Source organism: Ambystoma mexicanum, chromosome 7p (genome assembly GCF_040938575.1).
Source record: "Ambystoma mexicanum isolate Mex_15411 chromosome 7p, UKY_AmexF1_1, whole genome shotgun sequence".
Lineage (NCBI taxonomy): Eukaryota > Metazoa > Chordata > Amphibia > Caudata > Ambystomatidae > Ambystoma > Ambystoma mexicanum.
In genome coordinates this window covers 99,529,638-99,555,963 of record NC_090939.1, presented here as the reverse complement: position 1 = coordinate 99,555,963, position 26,326 = coordinate 99,529,638, and the positions used below count along the sequence as shown (strand labels likewise).

The 26,326-nt window shown below is 47.3% G+C and overlaps 1 protein-coding gene across 3 annotated transcripts in view; it reads right to left on the bottom strand.

The window, feature by feature from the left end:
• SIDT1 (SID1 transmembrane family member 1) overlaps positions 1–26,326 on the bottom strand; it is a 737,146-nt gene that overhangs the window by 19,158 nt on the left and 691,662 nt on the right. For all 3 annotated transcript variants that reach the window (XM_069635864.1, XM_069635865.1, XM_069635866.1), the window contains one exon: positions 986–1,099. In XM_069635864.1, coding sequence (XP_069491965.1) covers positions 986–1,099 — 114 coding nt within the window. The remainder of the gene's footprint in view (positions 1–985; positions 1,100–26,326) is intronic.

The following is a 26,326-nucleotide window of genomic DNA, read 5'->3' as shown; positions in this document are numbered from 1 at the left end:
AGTTGCTCTGAGGCTGGAGCTTTTTAAACCACAAGTACCCCTTCCACATTGTAAAATGAGAAATAAGGTCCCCTAAAGGTTGGAGATGGCTGACACCTCTAACCCAAAATAAACTAGGCACTGGTATGTAAGTCCTAGCAATTTAACAATGCTGAAATGTGGCAGTGTTATGCGTTGGGGGGAACATCCATGGCATCAGTGGTTACCATTTCCCTTAATTGGTATAAAGTCGCAAGGAGTGGATCATTTATCGGCCAACAGATGAAATAGGGTCTTCAAGAACACATAGGCTTTCTGTAAAAGGCACCTTTCCCCCTTGTCGACATCCCCAATGACATCATATGCTACTCACTCAGCACCAGATGGATATTATAGCACCCTCTGCAAATTTCAAGCTGCCTACTTGGTCTCACTGTTCGATAAACAATATATGTTTTGCTCTTACCGATAGCAGTGCCATGCTTCATTCAGAGAAGGGCTGCAGACTGTCAAACTGAAGAGGGTTGGCTAGAATGATTTGAATGAATCATAACCACTGGCATTGCTCTAGGCAACCACCCAGGCACCCGTTTCTCAACCCATAGGCAATATAAGATGTCTTTCAACCACATTGTGCATCATCAGTGAGGTGCAGCTTGGGTCTTTAGGCACAGCAGGCTCGGCACCCACGTCCGGGCCTACCTGTTCCACTCAAGCTAATTCTGATGGCTGGAAGGTGATAAACGATTGATAAACATTGACATGTCTGTGGGGAACCGTTCAGACCATCATTTTTCAGCCTTAGTTTCCATTATAGAAGGGGAAAGACCATTTCCAATGATGGGAATTTGTTCCAAGTAGTGCCTTGCACCCGACTGTACAAAGAAAATGGTAGTCTGAGTTTACAAAATGGGCACTCAATGACAACAATATGCAGTTCTATGAGAAACCACTCAATTATGCCATCAGCAATAATAGCATATTCAAGGAAATTCTCCAAACTCACCAAAAAGGAGAAAAACATGGCTGCCGCGGAGAGGAAGTGCCAGATATCATGATCATCGAAGAAGTTCATGAGGATGCACTCGCGGTTCTTCTCTCTGGACTCAGCTGGGGTTTTCTAAGGAGACAAAGAGGAAGCAGTGTAGTTTCTTATAGTCCCAACAGTCCCTCCACAAGGTCTATCTAGCAGTGCCTTCAACAAGCCCTATCCAACAGTGCCTTCAACAGCTTTATCAATATGTTCCTTCAACGATTTATCAAACCGCGCCTTCAGGAGGTTTCTCTAACAGTTGCCAGGGTGAATACAGAGGACCAATAAAGACGTTTCAACTCATCATGTTTCTACTTTCTTGAGAATGGTTAGGAAGAACGCACGCGGGGTAGGGAATCAACTCGAAAAGAGCAACTACAGTAACAGTGGGAGGAAGGAAGCAACTTTAATGAAGGTCTTATTCTATAAGGACTGTCCTATAGCTGAGTGGTGACAACAAAGGCAATTTAGAGGCTAAATTATGGGGAACATGTTTTTTATTCTTAAAAGAGCATAATCTCTCTTTGGGTTCTCTCAAAAGAAAAAATAATACAAATGATCCACATAGCCTCTTTCCAAAGGTCCCTGTTCAAGAATTCTCTCCTTCCCAAATTGAACAGTCCAAAACAGGTCTCTCAGTCTCACCTTGCAGGCACTTTAAGATTCATTTTTCCAGTTAAAGATAAAATCAACACCGTCCCCCTAGTCAGGTTTGTAGATGACCTGATTATCCATTGCAACAATAGCTGGAGTTTGGCTTGCAGAGTCAAGCTGTCCAACCAGCCTCTGATTCCACAAGTAGGGCCTCAATTGTCATTACCTCCCCTTCCTGGCATCCTCATCTCGTCTATTCTTTGCTCTGGACTCTCTACCTTCTGAGAGTGACCCTTCTGGTCACTTATGCCATATGCTTGTTCCTCCTCTCACTTTGGGCCCAGTCCCTTCAGCCCGGAGCTCTGCTCCTACCCCCTGCCTTGGATGATGCCTGCCCTTTTGTCTCTCTCTGCTCTAAATCAACTGATTCATCCTAGTTACTACTTCCCCGTTCTCCACTTCCTCCTGTTGACCTCCTCTAACAACTTGTTTTTTTCTTTCTGCCACCACTTGATGTTTCCCTTTTTCCACCTCATCTTCTCCACCAAGCAACTCCATCGCCCCACCTATCATCTCTCCTCCTTTCACTTCAGTCATCCCTCCTACAACCGCCTGATATTTCTCTCCTCCTCTCACTACATTAGCTTCTCCTACAACCTTCTGATAGTTCTCTCCTCCTCTCACTACATTAGTTTCTCCTACAACCTCCTGATATTGTTTGCCTCCTTCCACCTTCTGAAGTTTCTCTCATCTAACTTTTTTCTTCCCCTCTCACCTCAAGTCTTCTCCTCCACTTCCCCCCTCTCTGCCTCCTACCTCCTGTGCTTCGGTCTCCTTGCAGCCTCCACCCTGCTCCAAACACTGGTCCTGCCTCACTCAGAGCACCATCAGTCTGCTTTCCCATCCCACTGTTACCTCCCTGTGGGTTGGGCTTCTCAAAACTGGGTGCGCCTTGTTGAGTCTTGGTTTGAACTCCAATAGCGAAGTCGCTGGTTATTAATAGCTCTTTCATTATAAGTACATTAAAGTTTTTCTCATTCTGTAGGCAGATGCAGCATTCAGAGCTGCGTCCGCTATATTGTTTTGTGAATTTTCTAAGACTCGCCAATGTGCGCATCCATGAGCGAGCACGTTTCTGAGCTCTGGTTGTGCTGTGTATTTGAGAGAGGTAAAGCAATTATTGGGTTTTCTGTGTATTTGAGATGGGTGCTGACTGAGGCATGCATTTTGGAAAAGGCAACTTGAATTTTTTAGCCCCATCTTTAAGATTAAAAGGGCTAGTAACAATGGAGGCACTAACTAGACGACTACATGATCAGACCCCGACAAGAGCTATAGAATGGGCCGCGTTGCTGGTAAAATATGACCCGGAAAGCCCACAGGGAGAAGAAGAAAGCGAAGATACAAGGTAGGGAATGAGTGGAGCGGGGAGGTAGCAACCAGAGCACCTACTCCGCAGATAAAGAGGAAAGTGTTAAGAAGCGTCCTGGACGTCCACCCAGGTTGGTGACCTCCAAGTCAGTCACATGGATTACTCAGTACACCCCGCACACTTGTTTGTCCTTGCCTGGATCATTGCATTAGTCTTTGTCTTTGCCTTAGTCTTTGCCACTGTCCCTGGAGGAGCTGGTGTTCTTGAGTCAGGTAAGCGCTGTATTTTACTCTTTTTTTCCCTAGTAAAGTAGAGATGCTCATCCTACCCGGGTTCCGTAAGATTACAAGATTCTTTAGTTGGGCAGGTGACATTGCAGCTGCCACCGGAATGTGAGCTAAAACCTGCAGCTGACTTCTCCCTAACTGCTCTTCTCAAGGCCTGGCACCTGCAAGCCTGTGGGACAAGTTCCTAGCAGGTTCTCTAGCCAAGCCTTTCCCTTCAACGTGACCTCTATGGTGTAGAGTCATTGGCACAGACACTCCTGTTCTGACTCCCACTGACTGCAACAGAACTATCTCTGGAACGGCATCCTTGCACCTATCAAGTCAGGAGGCTTGTGCCTCTTTTTTTGCAGGCACTGATAAGAGTAATTGTCCCAATACGTGCAAGGACATCACCCGAATAAGTGTTCTGGGTGGTGGGTTGCTTTTGTACCAATGACATAGTTATGTATAGGTCTTCCCCTAAAGATTCCACAACTTCTCATGTGTTTGGCTTGGAGCTTCACTTGATTTCAGGTGTTGTGCATACTTCAATAATTGGGATCAGTTTGGGACCCAGCCTCTGTAGGCCAGAGATTAGTAAAGGCCTGTGTGCCCTGTTGGGATCAGACAGAAGTGTCATGGCAGCCTGTTAATCCCTTCAATCTTGGTCTTGTGTTCACTAGTAAGTTTGTTTCTGTGTTTCAAGCATCCCCACAATGAGCTTGGGCACTCGACCTGTTTGATTTCTGCTGCTGTCACATGCATTCCATTTCTCTCTGGTCCATGCCGGCGCTTGTGCACCCAAAACACACTGCACGCCGAGTCCTACTCCATGCACGGAGCGGCAGCCAGGATCTAAATTTCAGCCGATTCCCGTGGGGGTTTATTTCACATTTATCCTTGGGTAGTGGAAAGAGTATTTAATGTAATGTAAGAAATATTTAAAGAGCGCACCTTCACTAACTAGGGCATCATGGTGCTGACAGTCAGGGACCGGACCAAGAAGCAACAGTTAAGCTGTGAAAAGATAGGTTTTCAGTATGCTTGACTTGGACTTGTACTTGCCTTTAAGATCACCTGAGAGGGGAGCTGTTGCACAGCTGACGGAGAAACTGTGCCCCCGAGCCACTCTGCGTCTGAAGGCCCAAGAGACAATGAATTGAAAGTGAGCTGAGCTTTCAAAAGTGCGTCGCCGGCGAGGGGAATCTCTACTGCTCAAGTAGTAGGAGCAGTCGGAACCCCAGTAACAATAAGATACAGGGCGGCGGGGAGGCCGCATCAAGGCGAGGATGGAACAGTAAAATGGACCGCCAAAGTGGATATATACCACAGCTCACTATGAGTAGGAGGGGAAGAACGGAGCCACCATAGGTCACTGCGGTGGGACAGAGGGAGGCTGGGAGTGGGGTGCCCCCCCCACCCGTTTGTAGGCCAAGCATTGCATTAGCCCCGGACCTCACAGAAGACTCGGGAGACCTTGGTATCTGTCCGGGATCTGCTCATACACTGGAGTCACATAGGCAGAATGCCCCCTTTATTCTATGTGAAGGAGTGACGTAACTCCGTTGCGTGCTTTCTTAAAGCACCACACCACACTCCTTATTTTTAATAACAAAAGCAATTTCAAACTTGCAAACAGCATAACATATAACAGTAATAATACAATTTCTACTTTAACATTGAACAATGTCCTGTCCTTTTTCTTTATGTGTCTAGCACATTTAGTCATTCTGGCGAGCACGTTTCCCCCGAACATCACGTTGTGGTTATCGCCGGTCCCCTCCCAGCTCAGCCTTTCCTCACCTGCCTCTCCTCGGTCTAAGGAGACATGAGGGCGGTCGCTCCCTCCCCCTTCATCAGGCTCTTCTGCACACCCTCTTCCAGGTGAGATGCTTGGCTGAAGGTTCTCCCCAATCTTCTTGAAGAAACTGGCGTTCATTGTGATGGTGGCATTTCCATCGGACGTTGTCACCATTGAGTCTGTAACTTTCACTACATCCATGAGGTTGGGTTCATACGGGAGTGACAACCTCCCTTGTGGGTGTCTGTTTCTCACTAGCACTTCATCTCCTGCTGCTAGTTGATGCAGTCGGAGTCCTTTTCAAATGTTCTCGCTCTCATTTCTGGCTCATTACTCCTCGGCCACCCTGTCGTCATTGATCTCTGTGGGTTCTCGGTCCCCAGTGTCTGGCAAAAGCTCTCTGGGGCATCTTTTGAACAAGGATTCTGTTGGTGCGACTCCGGTTGAGCAGTGAGGAGTCTCATGATACTCCCTCAGGAACTGATAGAGTGATGTCTTGAGACACTGTCCTTGGCCATTGGCGATGTGGAATACCTTGTTAAGGGTTCTCATGAAGCGTTCCGCCTCACCGTTTGCCTTGGATCATACTAGGGTGACCTTTCCGTGGTGAATCCCGTACTCTCTCAGTAACTGTCAGAAACTCTCTCCTTGAAATGGCGGCCCGTTGTCCGAACAGAACACTTGCAGCAGTCCATGAGTTGCAAACACCTGTTCCAGTGCCGCTGCCACGTTGTTGAACGCGACTGATTCCAGGAATTCTACTTTGGCATATCTTGTCCATTGGTCCACAACCACCAACAAATGCGTGTCTCTCCCCGTAGAGCCAAAATCGATGTCTGCAGTTTCCCATGTTTGTACACTTTGGGGCATGGTGTCAATGGATAGCTCTCGTTGGGCCGGGGCAGCCACCTAACACCATACGCAACTTGCTACAAACTCGTCCACCCTCCTGTCCAGGTCTGGAAACCACACCTTAGTTAGTTTTGGTGGTACCCTGATGTCCTTGGTAAGCCAGTGATATTACTTGCTGGATTTTGCTCGCTGGGACCACCATCTTGGCCCCTCTCAGCAGTAGGCCTGATTCAGAGAATGCCAGCTCTTCTCTCACCTTCCACAATTGTTCAAGGGTGACGCGGGCCTCTTGCGTTCTTCTATTGAGGCCTTCCAAAATCGCCCTTCCATTCTCGGAAGAGGCAGAAACACTTGTCCCCGTCCAAGGCCTCCGCAAGTTCCTGAATGAGGATGGAGTTCGGCTTGGTTAACTCAGTGATCACCTGTACATGGCCCTCTGCTTCCTCTGAAGTGTTCCCACTCTCCGCCTGGTCTCTCTGTAGATGCCTCATCAGGTAGTCCTCTGCATTATTGGCACCTGGTCTGTATACCAGACACACTCCATATTCTAGGAGGGCTAACATCCACCTCTTGATTCTGGCCGGTGGTTTGGAAGATGATCCTGCCATGATCGGCACTAAGGGCTTATGCTCTGTCACCACGGATACAGGTCTTCCCAGCACATACAGGTGGAAATGCCGGCACCCCCATAGCACTGCCAATGCTTGCGAGCACCTCTGTTCCGTTTCAGAGAGAGCGCAGCTGGCGAATGCTACTGGTCTCACCATCCGTTGATGTCAAGTTGTGTCAGTACCGCCCCAAGGCCAAATGGGCTTGCGTCCACCACAATTTCCGAGGGAAGTGACGGGTCGAAGAATGCCATAGTGTCATTTGGCGTGAGGGCCATCTTCATATCATTGAATGCAGCCTGTTCCAGTGGGCCCCACTGCCATATGGTATCTTTCTTTGTCAGGTTTCTCAATGGCTCTAGTCATGTGGCCAGATACCTGATAAACCATCCAGAGTATGTCACCATACCCAGGAAGTGGTGCCCTTCTGTCACTATCTCCGGGGGTCTGGCATCCTTGATGTCCTTTACTTTTCCTGCATCAGGAAATACACCCCCTTCTTTGAAGGCAAACCGAAAGAACTCGATGCTGGTCTTGAGGAACTTACATTTCTTCTTATCAAAGTGAGACATAGCGACTGGATCCGTTCTAGTGCCTTGATCAGCCTCACCATGTGTTCGGCTTCCGACCCTGCAAACACCAGAATGTCATCACTTATATTGAGGACGCCCTCCAGGTCATCCAGGGCACCACAGATTATGTTCTGAAAGACTTGAGCAGCCGACGACACCCAAAAAACCGAGGCGCTTGTAATGGTACAGCCCTTTGCGAGTCGTAAATGTGGTTATGTATCTGGATTCGGGGTGGAGTACGACCTGATGGTATCCCACTCTTAGGTCAATGTACGAGATAAACCTGGCACCTTGCAGTTCTGAAATAGTAATGTCATCAATAGTGGGTGTCAGGTGTCTCGGCCTCTTTATCGCTTTTTCGGCAACCTCATGTTCACACAGATTCTCATTGAATCAGGTAGTTTGGGTTTTCCTGCTACAACAATGAGTGATACCCAGGGTGTTGGCCCTTACACTTTCTCAATGATGTTGAGTTATATAAAATTCTCTAGTTTCTTGTCCACGAGTTCCCGTTAAGTGAAATGGGATGTGCCTCTGTTTCAGGGCGACTGGGTGGATAGAGTCATCTATGTGTAGTTTGATGGGGTGCCCTACCAGCTGTCCACTGGCAACAAAAACATCAGCAAATCTTTCCAGCATCACTTGGACATCCTTGAAGTATACACTGTATGCAAAGCTTACTATCTTCAGCGCCTCTGCTGCGGCACAGTTTAGCAGGGTGTTGCCACTTATGTCTGTGACGAAGAATCTGGCCCTGATTGAGTTGGATCTGTGCTCAACCTGTGAGACGAATGCACCCATCAGTGGGATTGTTCGTTCTCTTCTGAAGGTGAATATACGTGCTCTTGGGTGTTTTAGAGCTGGAGGATCTGCCATTGCTTCATAGTGTCTTCTCGCCATAACATTTACAGAAGCTCCTGTATCCACTAATATAGGAATCTCAGAACCATTGACGTGCACCACACATTTGGCTGTCATCTTGCATTTGCCTTTATCTCACTCACATTGGATACAAAGAAAATGTTCGCTTCATCCTCTTCCTCTTCTGCCTCCTGCCCAGTCGCATCATCTCCCTGATCCATGAGGACGACGCTCTGGGGCATCATTGTCTAAAGGATGCCATCCTGACTGGCCCTCTCTGTATCACGACTGGGAACGATGCGTGACACATTCGAGCATAGTGGTCAGAGTTGCCGCATCTTTCACGTGTCTTCCTCTTTGCAGGACACTCAGATGGATGTGGGAGGCCATATCTACACTGTGGGCACGACGCTGGTCAGTTTGCACCATTCTCTCTTGCTGGCGTCATGGTCCTCCGGACCCCTCTTGTTCCCTGGGTGCACCTCACAGCACAAACTTCATCACTCTTCAGTGTGCATATGGCCGCGTCCAATTTAGAGGCACGTGTCTCTGTCACTTCATATGATCTTCCCAGATCGACAATCCGTGCCATCGTCAGGCCGGGCTCTCTTAGCACTTGTCGGAGTAGTTTACCTGTTGCACAACCTTGAATTAATTGGTTATGTATCATTCCCTCTTCATTTTCCCACGCACATGTGGACGAGAGATGCCATAGCCGGCCATATAAAGTGTCCAGAGGTTCATCGTCCTTTTTTTTGGTGTTGCACATGATGAATCTTTCATAATCTATATTCGCAAGGGGGATGAAGTGTTCAGTGCATTTCTCACAGCTGCATAGGAATCATCGACTGGTCGCAGCGTCTTGATAACTTGATGGGCCATGGGACTAGCTGCGTAAATGAGAGTTGACATCTTGCCTTCAACATTGGTTTCCCCAGTGACCCTGAAATAAATCTCAAGGCTATCGATCTGTAAGTTCCACCTCGGTCCCAGGCTAGAAGGTGCCCCTGAGACATCAAACTCTAGCATTGGGGCTAGTGACCCTTGTTGGCGTGGCATGTGGGCTCTTGCTTGGCAGCACCAGCGGCTGCAGCCACATTTCCTTGATTGTCTTCCATATTGTGCGTTCAAGTGGGTGAATGTGTTTACTGGGCGCACAGGCACCCCTTTGTGACAGGGGCCGCAACTCAGGGAACACGTGTCCTCTCTAGGCCTCAACACTCAAAGGCTGGACGCAGAAGAGGCATCCACCTGGAGCAAATAATGGATGAGAGAAATCTCCTTGTTGTAAGAAGATGAAGACATTTTTTTATTTATTATTATTATTATTATTATTATTATTATTATTTTTTAAATGCAACACATCTGCGGATGTTCCAAAAATTGTTTGTGGAGGCACACGTGCACTCCTCTAGGGAGCCGCATCCTCTGTGAATATCAATATCTCACTGTGATGCATGAGTTGGCTCAACGGCTGGTGAACATGTCTCCGTTGAGCACTGCCATCTGTGATTACGCCTGGTATCACCGTTGCATGGCCCAACCGTCGGGTCCTTCACAACAAGGACCCCCTTGTCACCACTGTTGGGTGGCCACCCACCCCTTTGGTAGGCAAAGCACTGCATTAGCCCTGGACCCCAAAGAAGACTCGTTAGACCTTGGTATCCATCCGGGCTCCGCTCGTGCACGGGAGTCACGTAGCCGGAACGCCCCCTTTATTCCACGCGACGGGGTGATGTAACTCCATTGCGTGCTTTTTGAAAGTACCACACCACAGATACAAGTGTTCGGATTGCAATCCGGAGTGGGAACAACGCACTGAGTGGAAGCATCACGCCTCAGACCGCATCTGCTTCCCTCACCCCTCCACTCACCCCTCCCTGGCTTCAGCGGCTCTCTGGCGAGACTACCAGGACCAGGGTTAATTGAGACACTATGCATAGAAGGAGCCCACAAAGGCACAGCGGGTGGGTCTGCCTCGGGAAGGACTCTGTGTGAAGAACTAGGAAAAAGGGAATGGGAGGCATACAGCCTGCAAAGCCAAATAAACCATACAGTAGGCTGGAAGAGGGGCGCATAAGCAGTAAAGAAGAATGGTAAAGGACAAAGATAAAGGAAAGAAGACAAGTATTCAAACAAAGATTGAGACCTATTTGACAGGGAGCCCCAAAGATAAGCAGACATCAGAAACAAGGCGATTAGAGGCTCTGAGGGACACCCAACACATATGCTACGGAATAAATACTATAGGCCATTCAGGAGGCTAAGACGCAGCTGGTGCAACGGATCGACATAGTGGCATTAGATACAAGTCTCCTGAGGCAAAACCTACTCAAGGTGTTGTGAAGGAATCATATCATGAGTTAGAATATGGCAAGTTAGGCATTACTCCACTCGGCATTTTGAATTTAATAAAACTTTGTTAAGGAGCTCGTACCTGTTGTCTGTGTCTAACATGGGATTTCCCTATCTAAAGAAAATTAAGGATAGGCTGTGTCAGGAAGTCCAAATCAAATGTCTGTCTGAGTCCAAAACCTATACTTGCCCTCACAACTAACTGTATACTATGTGTAGGGATGCCAGCACCAAAATGAATAGTGTTCAGAATAAAGTTCTGAGCTTCTTCCAGCTCTTGGCTTGTAGTCAGCTTCTCCTTGCTCAAGTTCAAAGTAGTTCATAAAACACATGGGTTCCCGTCCCCAAGAGTTCAAATCGTCCAGCTTTCAACAAGACAACAAAAAGGCGGTTCCTTCCCCCAAGAGTTCACAATCTTCCAGCTTTTCAAAACAGCACAATTCCTTGGGACACTTCCCAGCTCTTTTGACATCGGTACTTTTCACTGGTTCACATAGATAGCTCTGTTTCTTAACTTCAAAATCATTTAAGAGGCTGTTGCAAAACACAAGCTTCTTTATGGATTCTTTCATTGGCTTTTCCATACAGGGGGGGCACTCGGTGTAGGAGCAGTTGTCAGACTACATGTTCCACCCATTACAGGTCACGTAACAGATATCCTTTCTTGACTGTTTTCATACAAATGTGGCCACTGCTTTCTGTTATCAGTGAAGCTTGGTTCTTTCATTAGTGTCACACTCTCCTAACACTTTCCCATGGCTTGTTTGGCCACCATGCACTTTGTTACCCGTTTCTGTATTCTTCTGGCTCTTGCCAATAAAAATTTCCTCTTAACCTTCAGTTCCTTGAACTCGTTTAGCTTTGTCCAATACTTGGTTTCTCATCTCATACCCTTCTTGGTATTCTCTTGGCTTTGCCAATACTTGTATCTCAAAATCAACATATCCATTGTATCTGCCACATGCACCACCTTTCTCTTACTCCATTCAAAATGTGCTCAATACTTGTTTTTGCTCTGGGCGGCATTCAAAGGTGCGTATAATGTCTTTCCGTTTGTTCAGTATTCAAAAGTGCTTGTTTCGGCATTCAAAATTGCTTACAATAACTTTCAGTTTATTCAGTATTAAAAAATACTTCTTTCAAGTTCCCAGAGCGCCCAGATGTGAGTGTTCCCTTTGTTTCCACTCACCAGTTGCACATGGCAGCTCCCTTCTGTTTCTTTCACTCCTCGCTCGGCTTTCCAGCTTCCACAAACTTCATCTCCTTCGTGGCAACCACAGAGAGCACTGCTCGCTCTCCTGGTTTCTCACGATGGCTGGGGTCCTTGGGTGTACCACAGCTCCTGCTGTGCTTACTGGGAAATGAGGGTAGCAGGACTTCCAGACCCTCCCGCTGCCGGCCTCTGCGTCTCCATCATCTGCTTGACACGGCTCCCGGCTGCAGTGTCTCCAGTTTCCTTCTCTCCAGCCTGTTCCTCCTTTGGCTGTGCAGCAAGGTTTTTTATATCCATTGGGAGTGTCAAGTGTGCGTCATTAAGTCCAATTGCCTGACTATGGCAAAACCCATTAGGTAGACGTGCCTGGCTGTTCCACCTGTAACTCCATAGCTCTCTTCTTTGTCTCAGTAACAGAGTGATGTTTGGGGAGGTCAGACTTAATAAAGGAAGTGTGTATAACTCTGAGGTGTCCGTCCCTCGTCTTGGTACCCGATTTATGTGCGTCTGTAATAACAATATAGGGCTATGTGCTTGTCTCACACAAATGAGGATGTGTCCTCCTAGTTGGTCTCTTCCTCATCCCAGTGTTGAGGTGTTGTTTCTGGGGGATATTTTGGAGGGAAGAAAGGGTACAAAGGCTTAAAAGATAAAGGGTTCATTCTGAAAAGGAAATGGGGGATACCTTGTCTCACCTAAGGACGTCCTCTCCCCACTCCCCAAGTTCCCTCCACACAGGTTATCCTCCCACGCATATCCACCCCCAGGTTCAGGATCCAAAAGCAATGGCCTTTCCTTGGCTACCTGAGAGGTGGATCCAGGGGGAAAAGAAGTGAGGATGTCTTCAGGTTCCTCACAATGCCCATGAGGGTGCAAGAGGTGGTAGACAGCGTATCGGCGATGGAAGATGTTGTGACCCCCATGAAATGTCACATACAGGATCTGCTTAAAAAATGCAACAGATGGAGGATAGAACTGACGAAGCAGAAGGGAGGTCAATGCATAACAACTTATTCCAGAGAAGGCTACCCAAGAAGACGAAAGGCCCATCCATGGAATTGTTACTAGAAGAATGGATACAGAAATGGTTTTCACTAAACGGCTTGTCAAGTTTTTTTCCATCGAAAGGGCACATAGAGTCCCAAGTAGGGAACTACCGCTGGGCGCCCCACAGAGGCAGATCATTGTTAAACTGCTAAACTACCGTGATCAGGACTTGATCCTACAAACGGCAAGCAGGAAGGCATCTATGGAATACAACAGAGCAAGAATCGCCATCTACCCTGTCTTCACCAATGTCGTCCCGGAAGCAAGACAATCTTTTGACGCGATGCGCAGGAAACTTAGGCAAAAAGATATGTAATACGACACAAACTATCCTGCAACTTTTAGGGTGTGCGGACCGCAGGGAGTGCGTTTCTTCACGCGTCCAGCCGAGGGATGGCATTGGGCTATTGGGCTGTAGTATTTTGTGTACAACAAAGGAAACATCCCAAAGGGAAGGCTACAGCTACAGAAACTGACTTGGCCCCTGGTAGGGAAAAGGTGCAAGAGGCCAGAGGTCAAGATCCGAACACGCGAATGACTCTCGTCACAGCCCATAGACCTGGCAGGAGTGGAAGGTCAATGACAGAGGCGGGGGTGGTCAAGTTGAGAATAGGGAAGAGAAGCTAAGAAAAAATTAACAAAATTAACAGGGTCTCAAACAGATGCTGGGGCGTAACCGCCAGCCTGAATAGCCCCTCACACAGATCCCTGGGACCTGAGAAAAGGACAGGGATGTAAGTTGAAAGCTTTAGGGGTCGACAGAGGCTTCATGTTGAGGGGGAGGTACAGAGGGGATGAGGGGAAAACTTGAGTGCAGGGTGGGGTGTAGTTTGCAGGGGGTGTGGGGGGCTGTTGTTTCAAAGTTGGTTTGGTTCGCAGAACATACTTTTATGGAACATCCACCAGATCAAGAGAGACCTGGCCCAACAGTGGGCCCTAAAGAGCAGAAAAAGCGGGTACAGTATAAGGAAGGGCAATAATGGAGGGTGAGCAAAAAAGGTTATTGAAATGCCTGACGTTGAACGTCAACGGCCTGAACAACAAAATGAAAAGGGGGTTGGTCTAAAAATATCTAGGGAGATACAGGGCAGATATAGTGCCCTTACAAGAGACCAACCTAATGGGCACTTCATGTGGGTTTTTGGGCTGGCGTCAATAGTCAGTGGTCAAACATGCGGCATACTTATCAAGGCTCGCAGGGAGTAGCCATTATGGTCAGACGCACAGTTCCAATAACAGTTAAGGAAGTGAAAAGGGATCCACAAGGGGGATATGTGTTGATAGCAGGGGAAGTTGTGGGGAGAGCATTATGGGGCTGAGTGTATATGTGCCCTCACGACCACAAATACAGTTCACTGAGATCTTTTGGCAAAACATGGGGCAGACATAACAGTAATAGGTGGAGACCTCAATGAGTTAATGTGTAAGGGAGAAAGACAGAACAAGGCAGGATGGGGCACCCCACCCAACACAGTCAAGATTGCACTTGCAACATTCGCAGAATCAATTGGCCTGAAAGACGTATGGAGGGAGCGGCACCAGAGAAGTAGCGTATTCTCATTTTACTCTGTGGCTCACACCACATTCACCTGAATAGATAACTTCTTTGTCCCTTGCACAGGGCTGGTAGGGTCGGAGAATCAGAATATCTGCAAAGAGGCATTTCAGACTATGCCCCGCTGGTCAGGAAGGTAACTGATACAGAGCAAAAAGGTCAGGGGGGTGGAGGCTTAACGCATATCACCTGAGCAAGGATATAATGAAAGGGTTAATGAAAGGGACAGAAGAATACTTTACCCCAAACGAGGGGACGGTGTAAAGTAAAAGTACTCTGTTGGAAGCGTTCAAAACGGTCCTCAGGGGGAGGGCCATGTGAGAGATTGGTCAACATCAGAGGGACCAAAGAGGCAAAATGGCAGACCAAGAAAAATAAATCAAGGACAAGGAGGATAGGTATAATAGAGAGAGGCCGGTTCAGGCCAAGAGGGAATTACATCAGGCCATAATTCACTTTAAAGCAGTAGCATTTGATGAGGCCAAACTGGCACAATGGGCAGCGAAAGCCAGAGTTTATGAGATGGGAACAAGGCGGTGAGGATATTAGCATGGCTAGAGAGGAGGAAGGAGGAGATTAGATGGATCAGTGAGATTGTGTCGAGTAAGTAGTAGAGTCGTAAGTGAGTACAGCAGATAGCCGAGGAGTTTGCAGACTGTTTCCGAGGCCTGTACAGTGAAAGTGTAGCCCCACCGACACCACCCAGCCGTCCCAGACCAGCTGCTCTAGTGGGGCGCTAAGCAAGCTGCTAATAGAAGGTGTTAATCCAGGAGATGGGCCACAATTCTTAGTTCCCGATATTAATAAGGCACAGTACACCGGAAGAGAGTTTTGGTGCCCTAACTGGCTTTTATCTAAAAAAAAAACATTAATTTGTCAACATCTGCAATATCCTTAGTTACTCTCATGCTTCGCTTCATGTTCCCGCTCTGTTTAGAACTGCCATAAATATGGGTAAAGGTTACCCATGGCATAAACCCCTCTGCATAATAACTTTTGGCAGGTTTTTCACCTCTCCTTCTAAGCATCGCCTCCCAAACCTCTCAGCCTCCCACTTTCCCCACATACCCCTCTCATCACCACCCATTTCATTACTTGGGCAGCTGCAGTCTGCCCCTATTAATCACAACCTCACTGGTGAGTCCACAACAGTCATTGAAGTAACAATAGTCAAAACAGTACCTTCGTTCATCTGTGGCCTGCTTGGGGTGGTGCATCAAACATCACACTTTCCCAACTTGAAACCACCACTCTGCCGCGGGTGGCTTATCACGAGGCATGTGCTTCATGGGGCTTTAGGCGCCCACACTCTCCTTATGGGGCTTTTAGGTGCCCTGGTATTTCCACCTGGGCTGTTGGAACCCAGACCTGCGCCGCAGTGATGGTTTCCCCTTCAGGGCTTTATAAGCCCTTTAGTTTTCCTCTGTGGTGGTCTTCCAAAGCTCATTGTTAATTTTCCTCTGTGACGGTGGTTTCATTTTGATGGGGGCGCTCTTGCAGCCTAAATGTGTGTTGGGGCTTATGAGCTCATGCTGCATGTTTCCTCTGTGGCAGTGGTTTCCCAGGCAGGAAAAGTCCTTGTTGGACTCTGTCCAGGCCCGCCCACCAGGTGGGCGGAGTGAGCACACATCCGGCGCACATTGGGCTGAGCCCCGATTACACTAGACATCATGACTGGGACTCCAGATAAGTTCTGCTTCTCCACTCTCCCCATCTGGCCCCGGGGACTGCGGATGCTGTGCAGGCCCCCCGGCATTGCTAGTGGACTCGCCCTCTCTCCACTTGCGCCGTCAAGGTTTTCTTCCTCCTCACCGCTCACCCCGTTTGGCCATGGGGTAGGCAGGCGGGCTTGCTAACATGGTCATAATCTTCATCGAGGCCCCATCGCACATGCGGCCTAGGACTTCTCATACCTCCGGGCCGCCCGGATTGGCCCCGGGCGGCCTGTAGCGCTCAGTCCACGCTCTAGTTCGGGTTGTGGAAAGACATCTTCACCCGGGCCTAACGCGCACACGGCCCTGGGCTTTTCCCATCTTCTGACCCACCCGGTGATTGTATGCAAGGTACGGTTGGCCACTGGGTGGGTCAATGGCTCTCAGGTCATGCTCTTGCTCGGGGTCCGCCCCACACACACGGCCCCTGGCGCAGGTGTTTGTCTTCACCCAGGCCGTACTGCACACGCGGTCTGGGACTTATCTTCATGCCGGCTGCAGCTGGCAGACACAGCCCGACTCGACCCCATCAAAGGGCTCTGGGGTGCCGCTCGAGGCTGCAACCCCTCAGGGAACACAGCTCTTTCTTTTCCTTACTGTCTTTATGTCTTTTTCACTGCCTTTCTTTTTCCTGGCTCTCCTTTCAACTGTCACTTTCAATAGTTCTTTTCTTCTCCCATGTGAGTCCAGTCCATGCCTCTGTTGGTTGGCAGGGGAGACCTGCCATTGTCCTTCAGCTTCAGGGTTCCATGTGTCCCCCATGGTGGGGAACATGGTACAGTCAGGTAAGTCAGTCTATGTAAAACACATACACATTTCGTCTCGAGAGGATAGCTCAGGGGCAACGTGCTCGCCTTGGAAACAAGACGACACAGAGCAACAGAGGCTCGATCCCCGGGTCCATGCTTAGAAACTGATGGATACTAAGCACGTTATAAATAACCCATCATATCATATAATTTAATAACAATGTGTTTTGTCTTTATTTATTTGTATACTTCACATATATGTATAACCCCTTAGCTAACAGGGCCCCTATGGGCCGGGGGTTACAAAAGGGATGGTCCGGAGGTGGATGAGATCAAGGATTACCTGAGAGGGGGTGGACCTACCAAGTTTGGATGACAGGGAGAGGGCGGAAAAGGAAAGGTAACCCCCAGAGGAGCAAATACTGGAAGCAGTGGGTCATTTTCAATCTGGGAAGACCCCAGGCCCAAATGGGATTCCCCTCGAGTACTTGAAACGCCTGGGAGCAGGCGTTGTTAAGTCAACGCTGGAAAGGTTCAAGGAAAGTAGGGACAAAGGGGAGATGCCAGAAGACCTACGTTTGGCTACTATAGTGGTTATACAAAAGAAAGGGAAACCGAAAGAGCTATGTTCATCATACAGGCTGATCTCCTTACTGAACGGCGAGACAAAAATATTGGCCAAAGTGTTGGTGAATAGGCTGATACGAAGGATTGGCAGGTTGATCCTTTTGGAACAGTGTGGTTTTTCCCTGAAAGGGCCACCAGAATGAATATCAAGAGAGTCGACAATGCAAGGGCACATGTGCTAGTATGGCACTCGACTCAGAGAAGGCCTTCAACTCTGTCAGGTGGAATTTTCTATGGGAGGTAATGGGGAAGATGGGGTTTTGGGATAGATATATGGAATGGGTGAAATTACTATATGCAAACACACTAGTGCCAAAATCAGGGTAAACAGTTACGCATAGAGAAACATCTCACTTCAGCGGGGTCCTTCCGTTTCTTCTTGCAATTGAATCGCTCGGGGAAATAATTCGAATGGACCAACATCAAACAGGTTTCGTGTGGTCATGGGCGTGAGAGGACTGCAGGACTACAACCTGTTAATATACCTCAGGTAACCAAAATGGATGCGTCACAGTGTGGGCCATTGCCACAATCCAGGCATTTGGGAAAACAGCGGCCTCATAATCAACTGGAGTAAATCAGTATATGTTCCGGTGAAGGATAAGGGTGAAGCAATACTGGAAGGATGTGCTTTGCATACTACAGAGTTTAGTGATTAAAATACATGGAGAGGAACAACTATTCCTGCAGAACAATTTGGAGCCAGTCCTGCAAAGGCTACAGGAGGACATAAAGAACTGGGCGACCCTCCCCCGACCCTAAAAGGGAGAGCCAATTTATTCAAAATGATTGCGCTCCCAGGTTGCTATACGTATTGCAGAACGCCCGGGTAAAGGTCCCAAACCCTTTTTTGCAAAGATAGATCCCTTGCTGAGAGGTATCACATGGGATCACAGCAACCCCCGGATTGCGCTTAAGTATCTGAAGAATTTCTTGTGGGAAGAAGGCCTAGGGGTACCAGACATATGCAAATATTACTGGGTGTCACAGCTAGTAGTAGCAAACGAATGGGTGTTTGGTGACTGACATACAGCCCATACCAGGCTGGAGGTTGATATGAAAACGGACTGATTCCCACTGCAGGTGTTGTATGGGAGTCCAGGAAGTAAAGATTTAACATCAGCAGGGCAAAGGACCATAAAGACAAGGAAGGAGGTTACAGGAGCGATGGTATGTAAAGGTCTGCTCACAAAGATGGCACCACTATGGTAAAATCAGAACATACTAGAAGTGTATAACATGGCCAGGCAAAGTAGATGGCATAACAAGGGGATCACCAGGGTTGGGGATAACCTGGATGGCAACAACACGAGGAAATTCCCTGAACTGCAGGACAAAAATGGGCTGAGCCTAAGGGACTACTTCACTCGCACAAGATTGGTACACGCATTGCAAACCCAACTGGGGAAGGAGATGGAAATTCCTGAACACACACCATTAGAGGTCCATCTGTTTTCAGACAGCATTAGGAAGAAGGCCACCACGATACTGTACCAATCGATCAGTAACTTCACAGCACCAATACTAGACTGGGTTAAAGCTAAGTGGGACTGGGACCTTGGGTTATTGGAAGCGGACAAATAGGTAGAGGCGCAGATAGCAAAGAAGTCAACGTATCCACAAGGCTCTGATTGTTGCAGCCGACGATTTTGAATCGGGTGCACTATTCAAGGACTAGCCTACACAAGTTGGGAAGGGCGGCAGATGATTTATGTCTGAAGTGTAAGTGTGAGGCGGGAGTCTTCTTCCATATGATTTGGTCCCACCCGAAAGTCAAAGTATACTGGGAAAAAGTGCTGTGGATTATGTCCCAATTGGTGGGGAATGAGATATCAAGATGCCCCAAAGTAGCTCTACTACATATTTAGGGAGATGCAGCAAGATAAAGGGGGCTGCAAGCAACTAGTTAACACAGGGGTAGTGACGGTGAAGAGGGATTTGGCTACTAAATGGGCAACGGACAAGATGGCAACAGTGGCTAAATGGAAGGAGGGGATGGAACAATGTAAGGCCCTGGAGGAGATGGTGTATAGGCATGGAGGTTTCCCGGGGAAGTTTCAAAAGATATGGGGGAAATGGGAGTTGATGGGATGAGGGATGAGGAGGAAAGGCAGCCTGGGGGTAAACAACAAATACTGAAATGGGGATTTACAAGGACATATATGACATTGTCAGAAGGGTGAGTGGAGGAGAAGGATGGGTGGGGGCTGGACTATTGGACAAAAAACCTTCAACAGGTTTAATAAACAGTACTATCAAATGATTTCACTAAAGAAACGTTGTCTTTCAGAGGTTTATTTAACACTGTATCCAAGAGGGTTTCTGTACACTACCTTTACCAGGTGCATCTGAAAGTGACTTAAGGGTTCATTAAGCAGAGCTTTCAAGAGATTTATCAAGGCATCCTTCAATAGGTTGTGCCCAATGGCACTTTCATGATGCTTATCTAACAGTACCTTCAAAACGTTTATTAATCTGTGCCTTCAAGTGATATACCTAATTGTGCCAGTAAGAAGTGTATCCTATTGTGACTTAAAGAGCTTTATCTACACAGCCTGTTATGTGAACTGAAATTATAACCAGAATGTTTAAACTTCCTCCCTCAATGGCTTGTTCAAAACCTGCCTGAATCCTGCCACCCCAATAACCATGAGGGCATTCTGCTTTATCTGTATTTGGATGACTGGCAGTGACATATTTAGGCTTTCTGCTGCCTTAGGCCCAAATAAGTGAATTTGCCCCCCTCGCCAACTTTACTCCACCTCTGCCAGACTCTGCACCTTCACCAGATTCCGCCCCTTCAACAGACTCTGTCTGTGTTGTCCAAACTAAGTCCCTTCACCCCCATTTTAATCCCCATTTTGGCTCCATAACATTATAAGGAAGTGTTTAAGGTTGCAGGGATTAGAACGTTATTGCTTCCTCTCTATTAATTCGAGCCTGTCATCTTCTATGTTATGTTAGCTGAAAGAGTATTTTCAGGTCTCTTCTGCCCAGGTTTTGAGGAAGGTAGTGTGTTCTACAGTTGAGTGCATCGGAGGTAATTGTTACAGCCAATTGTCTACTTTCGGTAATGTCAGAAAACAATCTTTTAGAGGAAGTGATAAGAACATAAGCTGTCTGCCAACTGGACACACGTGAGAAGGTTGGAACGAGGAATTTCGATTTCAATGCTAATACCTGGTTTTCCTCACAAATTGCCTGCTGTCACTCTATGAGAAGCACCGAGACTGGTCTGTAAAATTAATGCAACATAACTAAATGTCTGCACCCGTCCATGTCAAATGGTAAAGTTTACATATGAAATATATGCAAGTGGTACAGGCAGATATTATAAACATGTTGAATAAAAGAACTAAACAGCCTTCTCATGGTTACAGCTTTGGTGTTAGCAGGGAGAAAAATGGAAATAAGGCAAGTTACCTGTTGCAGCCGATGTACTTCCAATCCCTTGGGCTGGAAGGCCATTACAATATGGCAAAATCACAAGTGAAGTTTGTAAACTCGGCCTGGGCATAAACACCTGAGTAGAGTAAAGATAGTTGGAGAAGGTTCTTGGAATCTTTGGCTGTGCATTATCACAGTGGAGTAATGGATAAGGACGACCCTGAACATTAATGTTTGGGAAGCAACAGCGTTCCTCGTAGCTGCATAATGCACACACTTTTTATAACAAATTAAGTGGTACACACTGTTTACATCATTGCTGTTTGTGCCATTGTCCTAAATACCCAACACTTGAGCAATGGATAGGGCCTTTCAGCACAATATTACCTTTGTGGGTGTGGTTTAGGCTATAGGTCTTGCCAACTTGCGTTTAAGGTAATTTAAAAGGTTTAACTCTGTACAGTTGGTTGGACTGTACAATACATAGGAACATTTTGAGATGTGTGGGTATAGGGTTACGCCTTGCACCATCCGTCCTTGGTCATTATGGCTACCACACCTACCTCTATTCAATACTATAACACCATCTAGGTTTCTGCTGCCCCTCAAGCCTAACGTACCATTGTCCTATTATAACTCTGAAACGGCTTACAGGGACCCCTGACTCCAGCACAATGGATCTATCTCTACACATCTCCGCCTACGCCCAATCTACCTTGCCCACTTAGCGTCAGGAATGCTAGGAAAGGATCTTGCCTCATTCGGATAAAGAGCCTTAACCTGCCCTGCACTTCATCCACCAAGTGCAAATCTCTCCTCCCACTGTCACCAGTCCAGGTGCTAAGCCCAACCACTCTAACGATATCACATCTCCTGCTGTAACTAGAACCTTAGCTACTGCAACACCCACTTCTGACGTACCCATTTCAAAGGAGCACTCATTAACACAAGATCTCTCATTGCTCATGCTCTAGATATATCTGATCTCATCTCTAGCAACCTTCTCGACTTTCTGGCGATAACCGAAACTTGGTTTGCACCCAGCTGCAGGGCCATCTCTGTCCCTAGCTCTCCCTGAAGACTACACCATTAATAGAGCAGATAGAGACTCTGGCAGAGGCGGTGGAGTGGCTTTCATTGCTAAAACTCAACTGGCCCTCAGAGAACTCACCAAAGAATGCGTCCCTTCAGGGGAACATCTTTCAAACTCACCTTGTTAGCCTCTCAGACTCTTCTGCTACATCTCATATATCGACCCCTTGGGCCAATATCCTCCTTTGAGGAAGACATTACCTTCCTCCTCACTCGCAACCCTAAACTAAGCTCCCAAATTGTACTGATGGGAGACTTCAATCTAGGTCTACATGATGTCAATGATATCAACGCAACAGCGGTAGAGAATACTATCTCAAAGTTTGGCTTTGAACACTGTGTCAGCGGCCCAACACACAATACGGGAAGAACCTTGGATTGGCTGGCAGACTTAAATTGCACTACCACGAGACTTGCCAATTCACCTTGCGCATGGTCAGACCACCATTGCATCTTCTTTACCATACAGGACAGCGTGTGCCCTATCTCTAAGACCATCCTAGCACCCCAGGTCCTGCCTAGAAACAACCGCAACATTACTGCGGATAATCTCATCATTTACTACTTCCCATCAACAATCCTTCTAAAAGCTTTGATAAGGACCCTTCTCTACCCGTGGACTTGTATAACCATACCCTATTTCAGGCACTAAATAAAATTGCCCCTTTAAGAATAAGAAAAGCTAAACCAATAGCCCATCTAAATAAGTGGTTCTCTGCTGACTTAAAAGCCTGGCGCAGAACCAAAAGAATCACCAAAACTAACTGGAAAAAACCACCCTCTGTCCTAAATAAGGAAACGTTCACGACTGCCGCTACCACTTACAAAGCAGCTATTCTAAACACTAAAAGAGAAACCTATAACGCAAGAATACAAAACGCTAAATCAGGTTCACTATCCTCAGGGAGCTGGAGACTCCGGTTCCACCGACAGAATGCTGCACCAAAGACGCTTTTTGGGGTGCCAAGATCCAAAAAGCCCTATGGGACAAAATAGCCTTGCTTCAATCTAAAATAGAGGCAAAAAAGCATAGCCTGACGCTGAGCACTAACCTCAACAAGTCTCATGACCCACAGCCCATACTGTGTCATCCGTTCCAATTCTCACCAGTCATTACTCAAGAGGTAGAAGACATCATAGCCAGACTAAAACCCTCTAGAGGCCAAGGGGATATTTGCCCAGCTACAACTATAAAGGAAGGAGCAAAGGATCTTGCGCCATTCATCACATCCCTGATGAATGCATCCTTTGAAACCTATACAATCCCTAATAATCTTAAGGAGGCTTGGGTCATGCCCCTTCTCAAAAAACCTAATCTTGATCCAAACACTCCTACCAATTATAGACCCATAACCACGGTGCCATTCCTCTTGAAAATCCTTGACAGAGCGGCATACCTCCAGATACAAAAGCATCTTTGACGCAATAACCTATTAGGCCTGCGTCAATCCGGATTCAGAACAAGACATGGTACTGAAACAGCCCTCCTGGATTTTAAAATCCAAATGGATGAATTAAAAGTAGGAGACATCACTATCCTACTGCTGCTGAACCTCTCAGCAGCTTTTGATCTGGTCGACCATCAGATCCTCACTAAACATCTGACCACAGCAGCCTCTTTCTCTCCTAATGCCGCTACCCGGATTCAATCCTTTTTAGCAAACAGGACTACGAGGGTCTTTGCACCTTCAGCATCTGCCGAACCAGTTCCATTCTCTTGCGGAGTCCCGCAGGGCTCTTGCATCTCTCCTACCTAGTACAATATCTTTACAAAGCTTCTGTTCGACCACCTTGACGGCTTGGGTGTCACCTACACTAACTATGCATATGACACCCAAGTCCTCATCACTCTTACGGGCTGCTAGGACAAATATACCAAAATATTAAACAATATCTATCTTCACATTCAGGCCTACATGGCCCCTCATGGCCTATGCCTAAACAATGATAAGACCGAGCTACTTATCATAGGCTCTCAATCTCGTCTCAACAAGCTAGATGCAGTCTACAAATCTTTCAGCATCGATGGGAAGGTTATAGGTCAAAGGTTCGAATCAAAAGGATCTAAATACAATAGGGTTGAATAAAAAGGACCGAAAAAAAAGGGTCCATTTTTTTTTGGGTGCGGGGGGGTCCCTCCCCAAACCTCAGTTTTTGCTGTAAAAATCACTTTTTTTCCTATACGAAAACCCCAAAAAAATATACATTTTAAAAAAAAAATTCGACCCTTTTGTTTTAGGTCCTATTGACTCGACCCTATGACATTCGATCCTTTTGCATTCAAACCTTTGACCGGACACCCGATGAGAACATCATCAAGGTCTCTAGTGAGGTCAAAACACTAGGTATCTACTTAGAGTCCACCCTATCTCTCACTAGGCAAGTCAATACAACTGCTTCCACAACAGCATACACTACCAAGTTGATTACTGCTTGCAAACCATATCTATCTACCAACAGCAGCATCAGGCTTGCCAGAACGCTGATTTTATCCAAGCTTGACTATTGCAACACTATATTTAGGCACCAATGTACGAAATCTGAACAAACTTCAAGTGCTTCAGAATAACGCACTCAGATCAGCCTTAAATATCCCTCGAAGCAACCACATTTCACCAATCAGGTGGGATACACATTGGCTGCCAGTGCGAGACAGAATTTCTCTGTGAACACTAGTTATCACTCACAAATGCCTGTCCAATACGGCTCCTAAATACCTTTTCGACAAATTTATCAGGAACCAATCCAACAGACCTACCAGATCAACCTACTTACGCTGCCTCAACATTCCCTACTACAAATTACAAAAAGTAGGAAAATCCAGCTTCCCTGTACTAGCAGCCAAGCTGTGGAACTCCCTGCCCAATGCACTTAGAGCTGAACCATCCTTCTGGTCCTTCAGAAATAGCACAAAAGCTTGGCTTTTCGCCCCAACAAAACTAACTTACAACCCTTCCCACTCAGTGCCTTTTTGTATCTCTGCAGGTCATCGCCTTCTGTATCCCCTCACCATGCATATGTGGCCATTGTGAGGCATGATTTTGTGACTTAACTCATCTTACCCATATCCCTAATTCACATTGTACTCATGCCTCTACTTGATTTGCAGACTTGATATGCAACACAAGTCAACCGCTACCCATTTTTATGTTTGTTTCTGTAACCATTTGTAACTCATGTCAACTGCTCTCTGTTTGGTTTCTGTAACCGTTAAGCAATTATAAGCGCCCAGATACCTAAGGGTTAGGTGCGCTCTATAAACAAACTAAACTAGATACAGATGTCCTGCTGTCATTTGAAGTCCTAGCTTGTAATTAAAATATAATTCATGGAAGATGACTTACAAAAACATCACAGTTATGCATTGTGTGACATACTTCGCAGTTGGTTCTCCTGGTAGAACTGAGCGTGCAGCAGAATGTCAATGAGGCCAGGGCAGTGCGTCCACTGTACAATAGTCCGCCGAGGGTGGTGCACTAGGGAGGATCACATGGGAGAGGATCACATGGGAGAGGTAGTCCCTTATGGGATTATGGATGACCATTCCTATAGTGCGCGGTATCCCACCACCTTAGTAGACCCTTCCTCCTTCCCCGGGCAGTGTTAATATCTTTTATTGTAAGACTAAACCACTTAATATGATAGAGCTGACTAACAAACCTGGAAAGACAAAATGATTCCCATTTAGCTCTACCATGACTACTGTGATGAAGAAGAGGATCAGGAGTATGATGATTACTCCAGAGAACTGGAATGAGCTGTCTAGGCTTTCACTGTATTCAATTGGCCCGGAGAAATACAAAAAGGTAGAGGGAAAACAAGATGGGGAGAACAATCCTCGAGCGAGGAAGCTGGGCAGATGCCGCCTGGCGTACTGAGTGTGGCGTTGCCCCTTTAAGGGTCCGCACGCGACGGAGTGACGTCAACTCCGTCGCGTGCCTGTTTAAATAAACGGGGCGGCTCCTGGTGACGTCAGTTCACCGGGGAGCCCACACCGACAACATCCACGTCTCCGTGTCTCTGTTCTACAGGGGGTGGGGGGCTCACGGAGGCGGCCTGCACGAGACCGCCAACAGTGGCGACGAGACCGGGATCGCTTCCATGAAATGCGGGGGAGTTCCGACGCGACGCAGATGATCGATTGTGAGCGCGCGACGAACTCCGAACACCGCAGAGAAGGAAGCGACGCACGCGGCCGGCGGCCATTTTGGTGAATAGGCCCTGGGGACTCACGGCTTCGTAACGAAGCGTCGGTGAGCCATCCGGGTTTAATTTTTGGACATTTCAGCGGCGGATGATCGCTGGACACAGCACATGTCAATTTCAAGGAAGAATTTTGACAATTTATGCTAATTTCGTCGAGCAGAGGCTGAGAGACTCCGTGGGAGGCCTGCTGGTTAGATAGGAGTCTCTTCCTCTACTCAATTTTTGGACACATCATTGTCGGCAGGCTGACTGAGGTGATACCTCCGCAAGAGTCACGGCTGGTGGTGAGTTGCGGCCCCTTTTCTTGTCATTCTTTTGGGGTGCCTGTGCGCTCTCCACTATGGATCCTGCTGCTGCTGCTGCTGCTGCTGCTGCTGCTGCTCCTCCTGCTGTTGTGGGTCAGGCACCGCCTGTACTTCCACCTGTCCCTCCGCCGAAAACACCG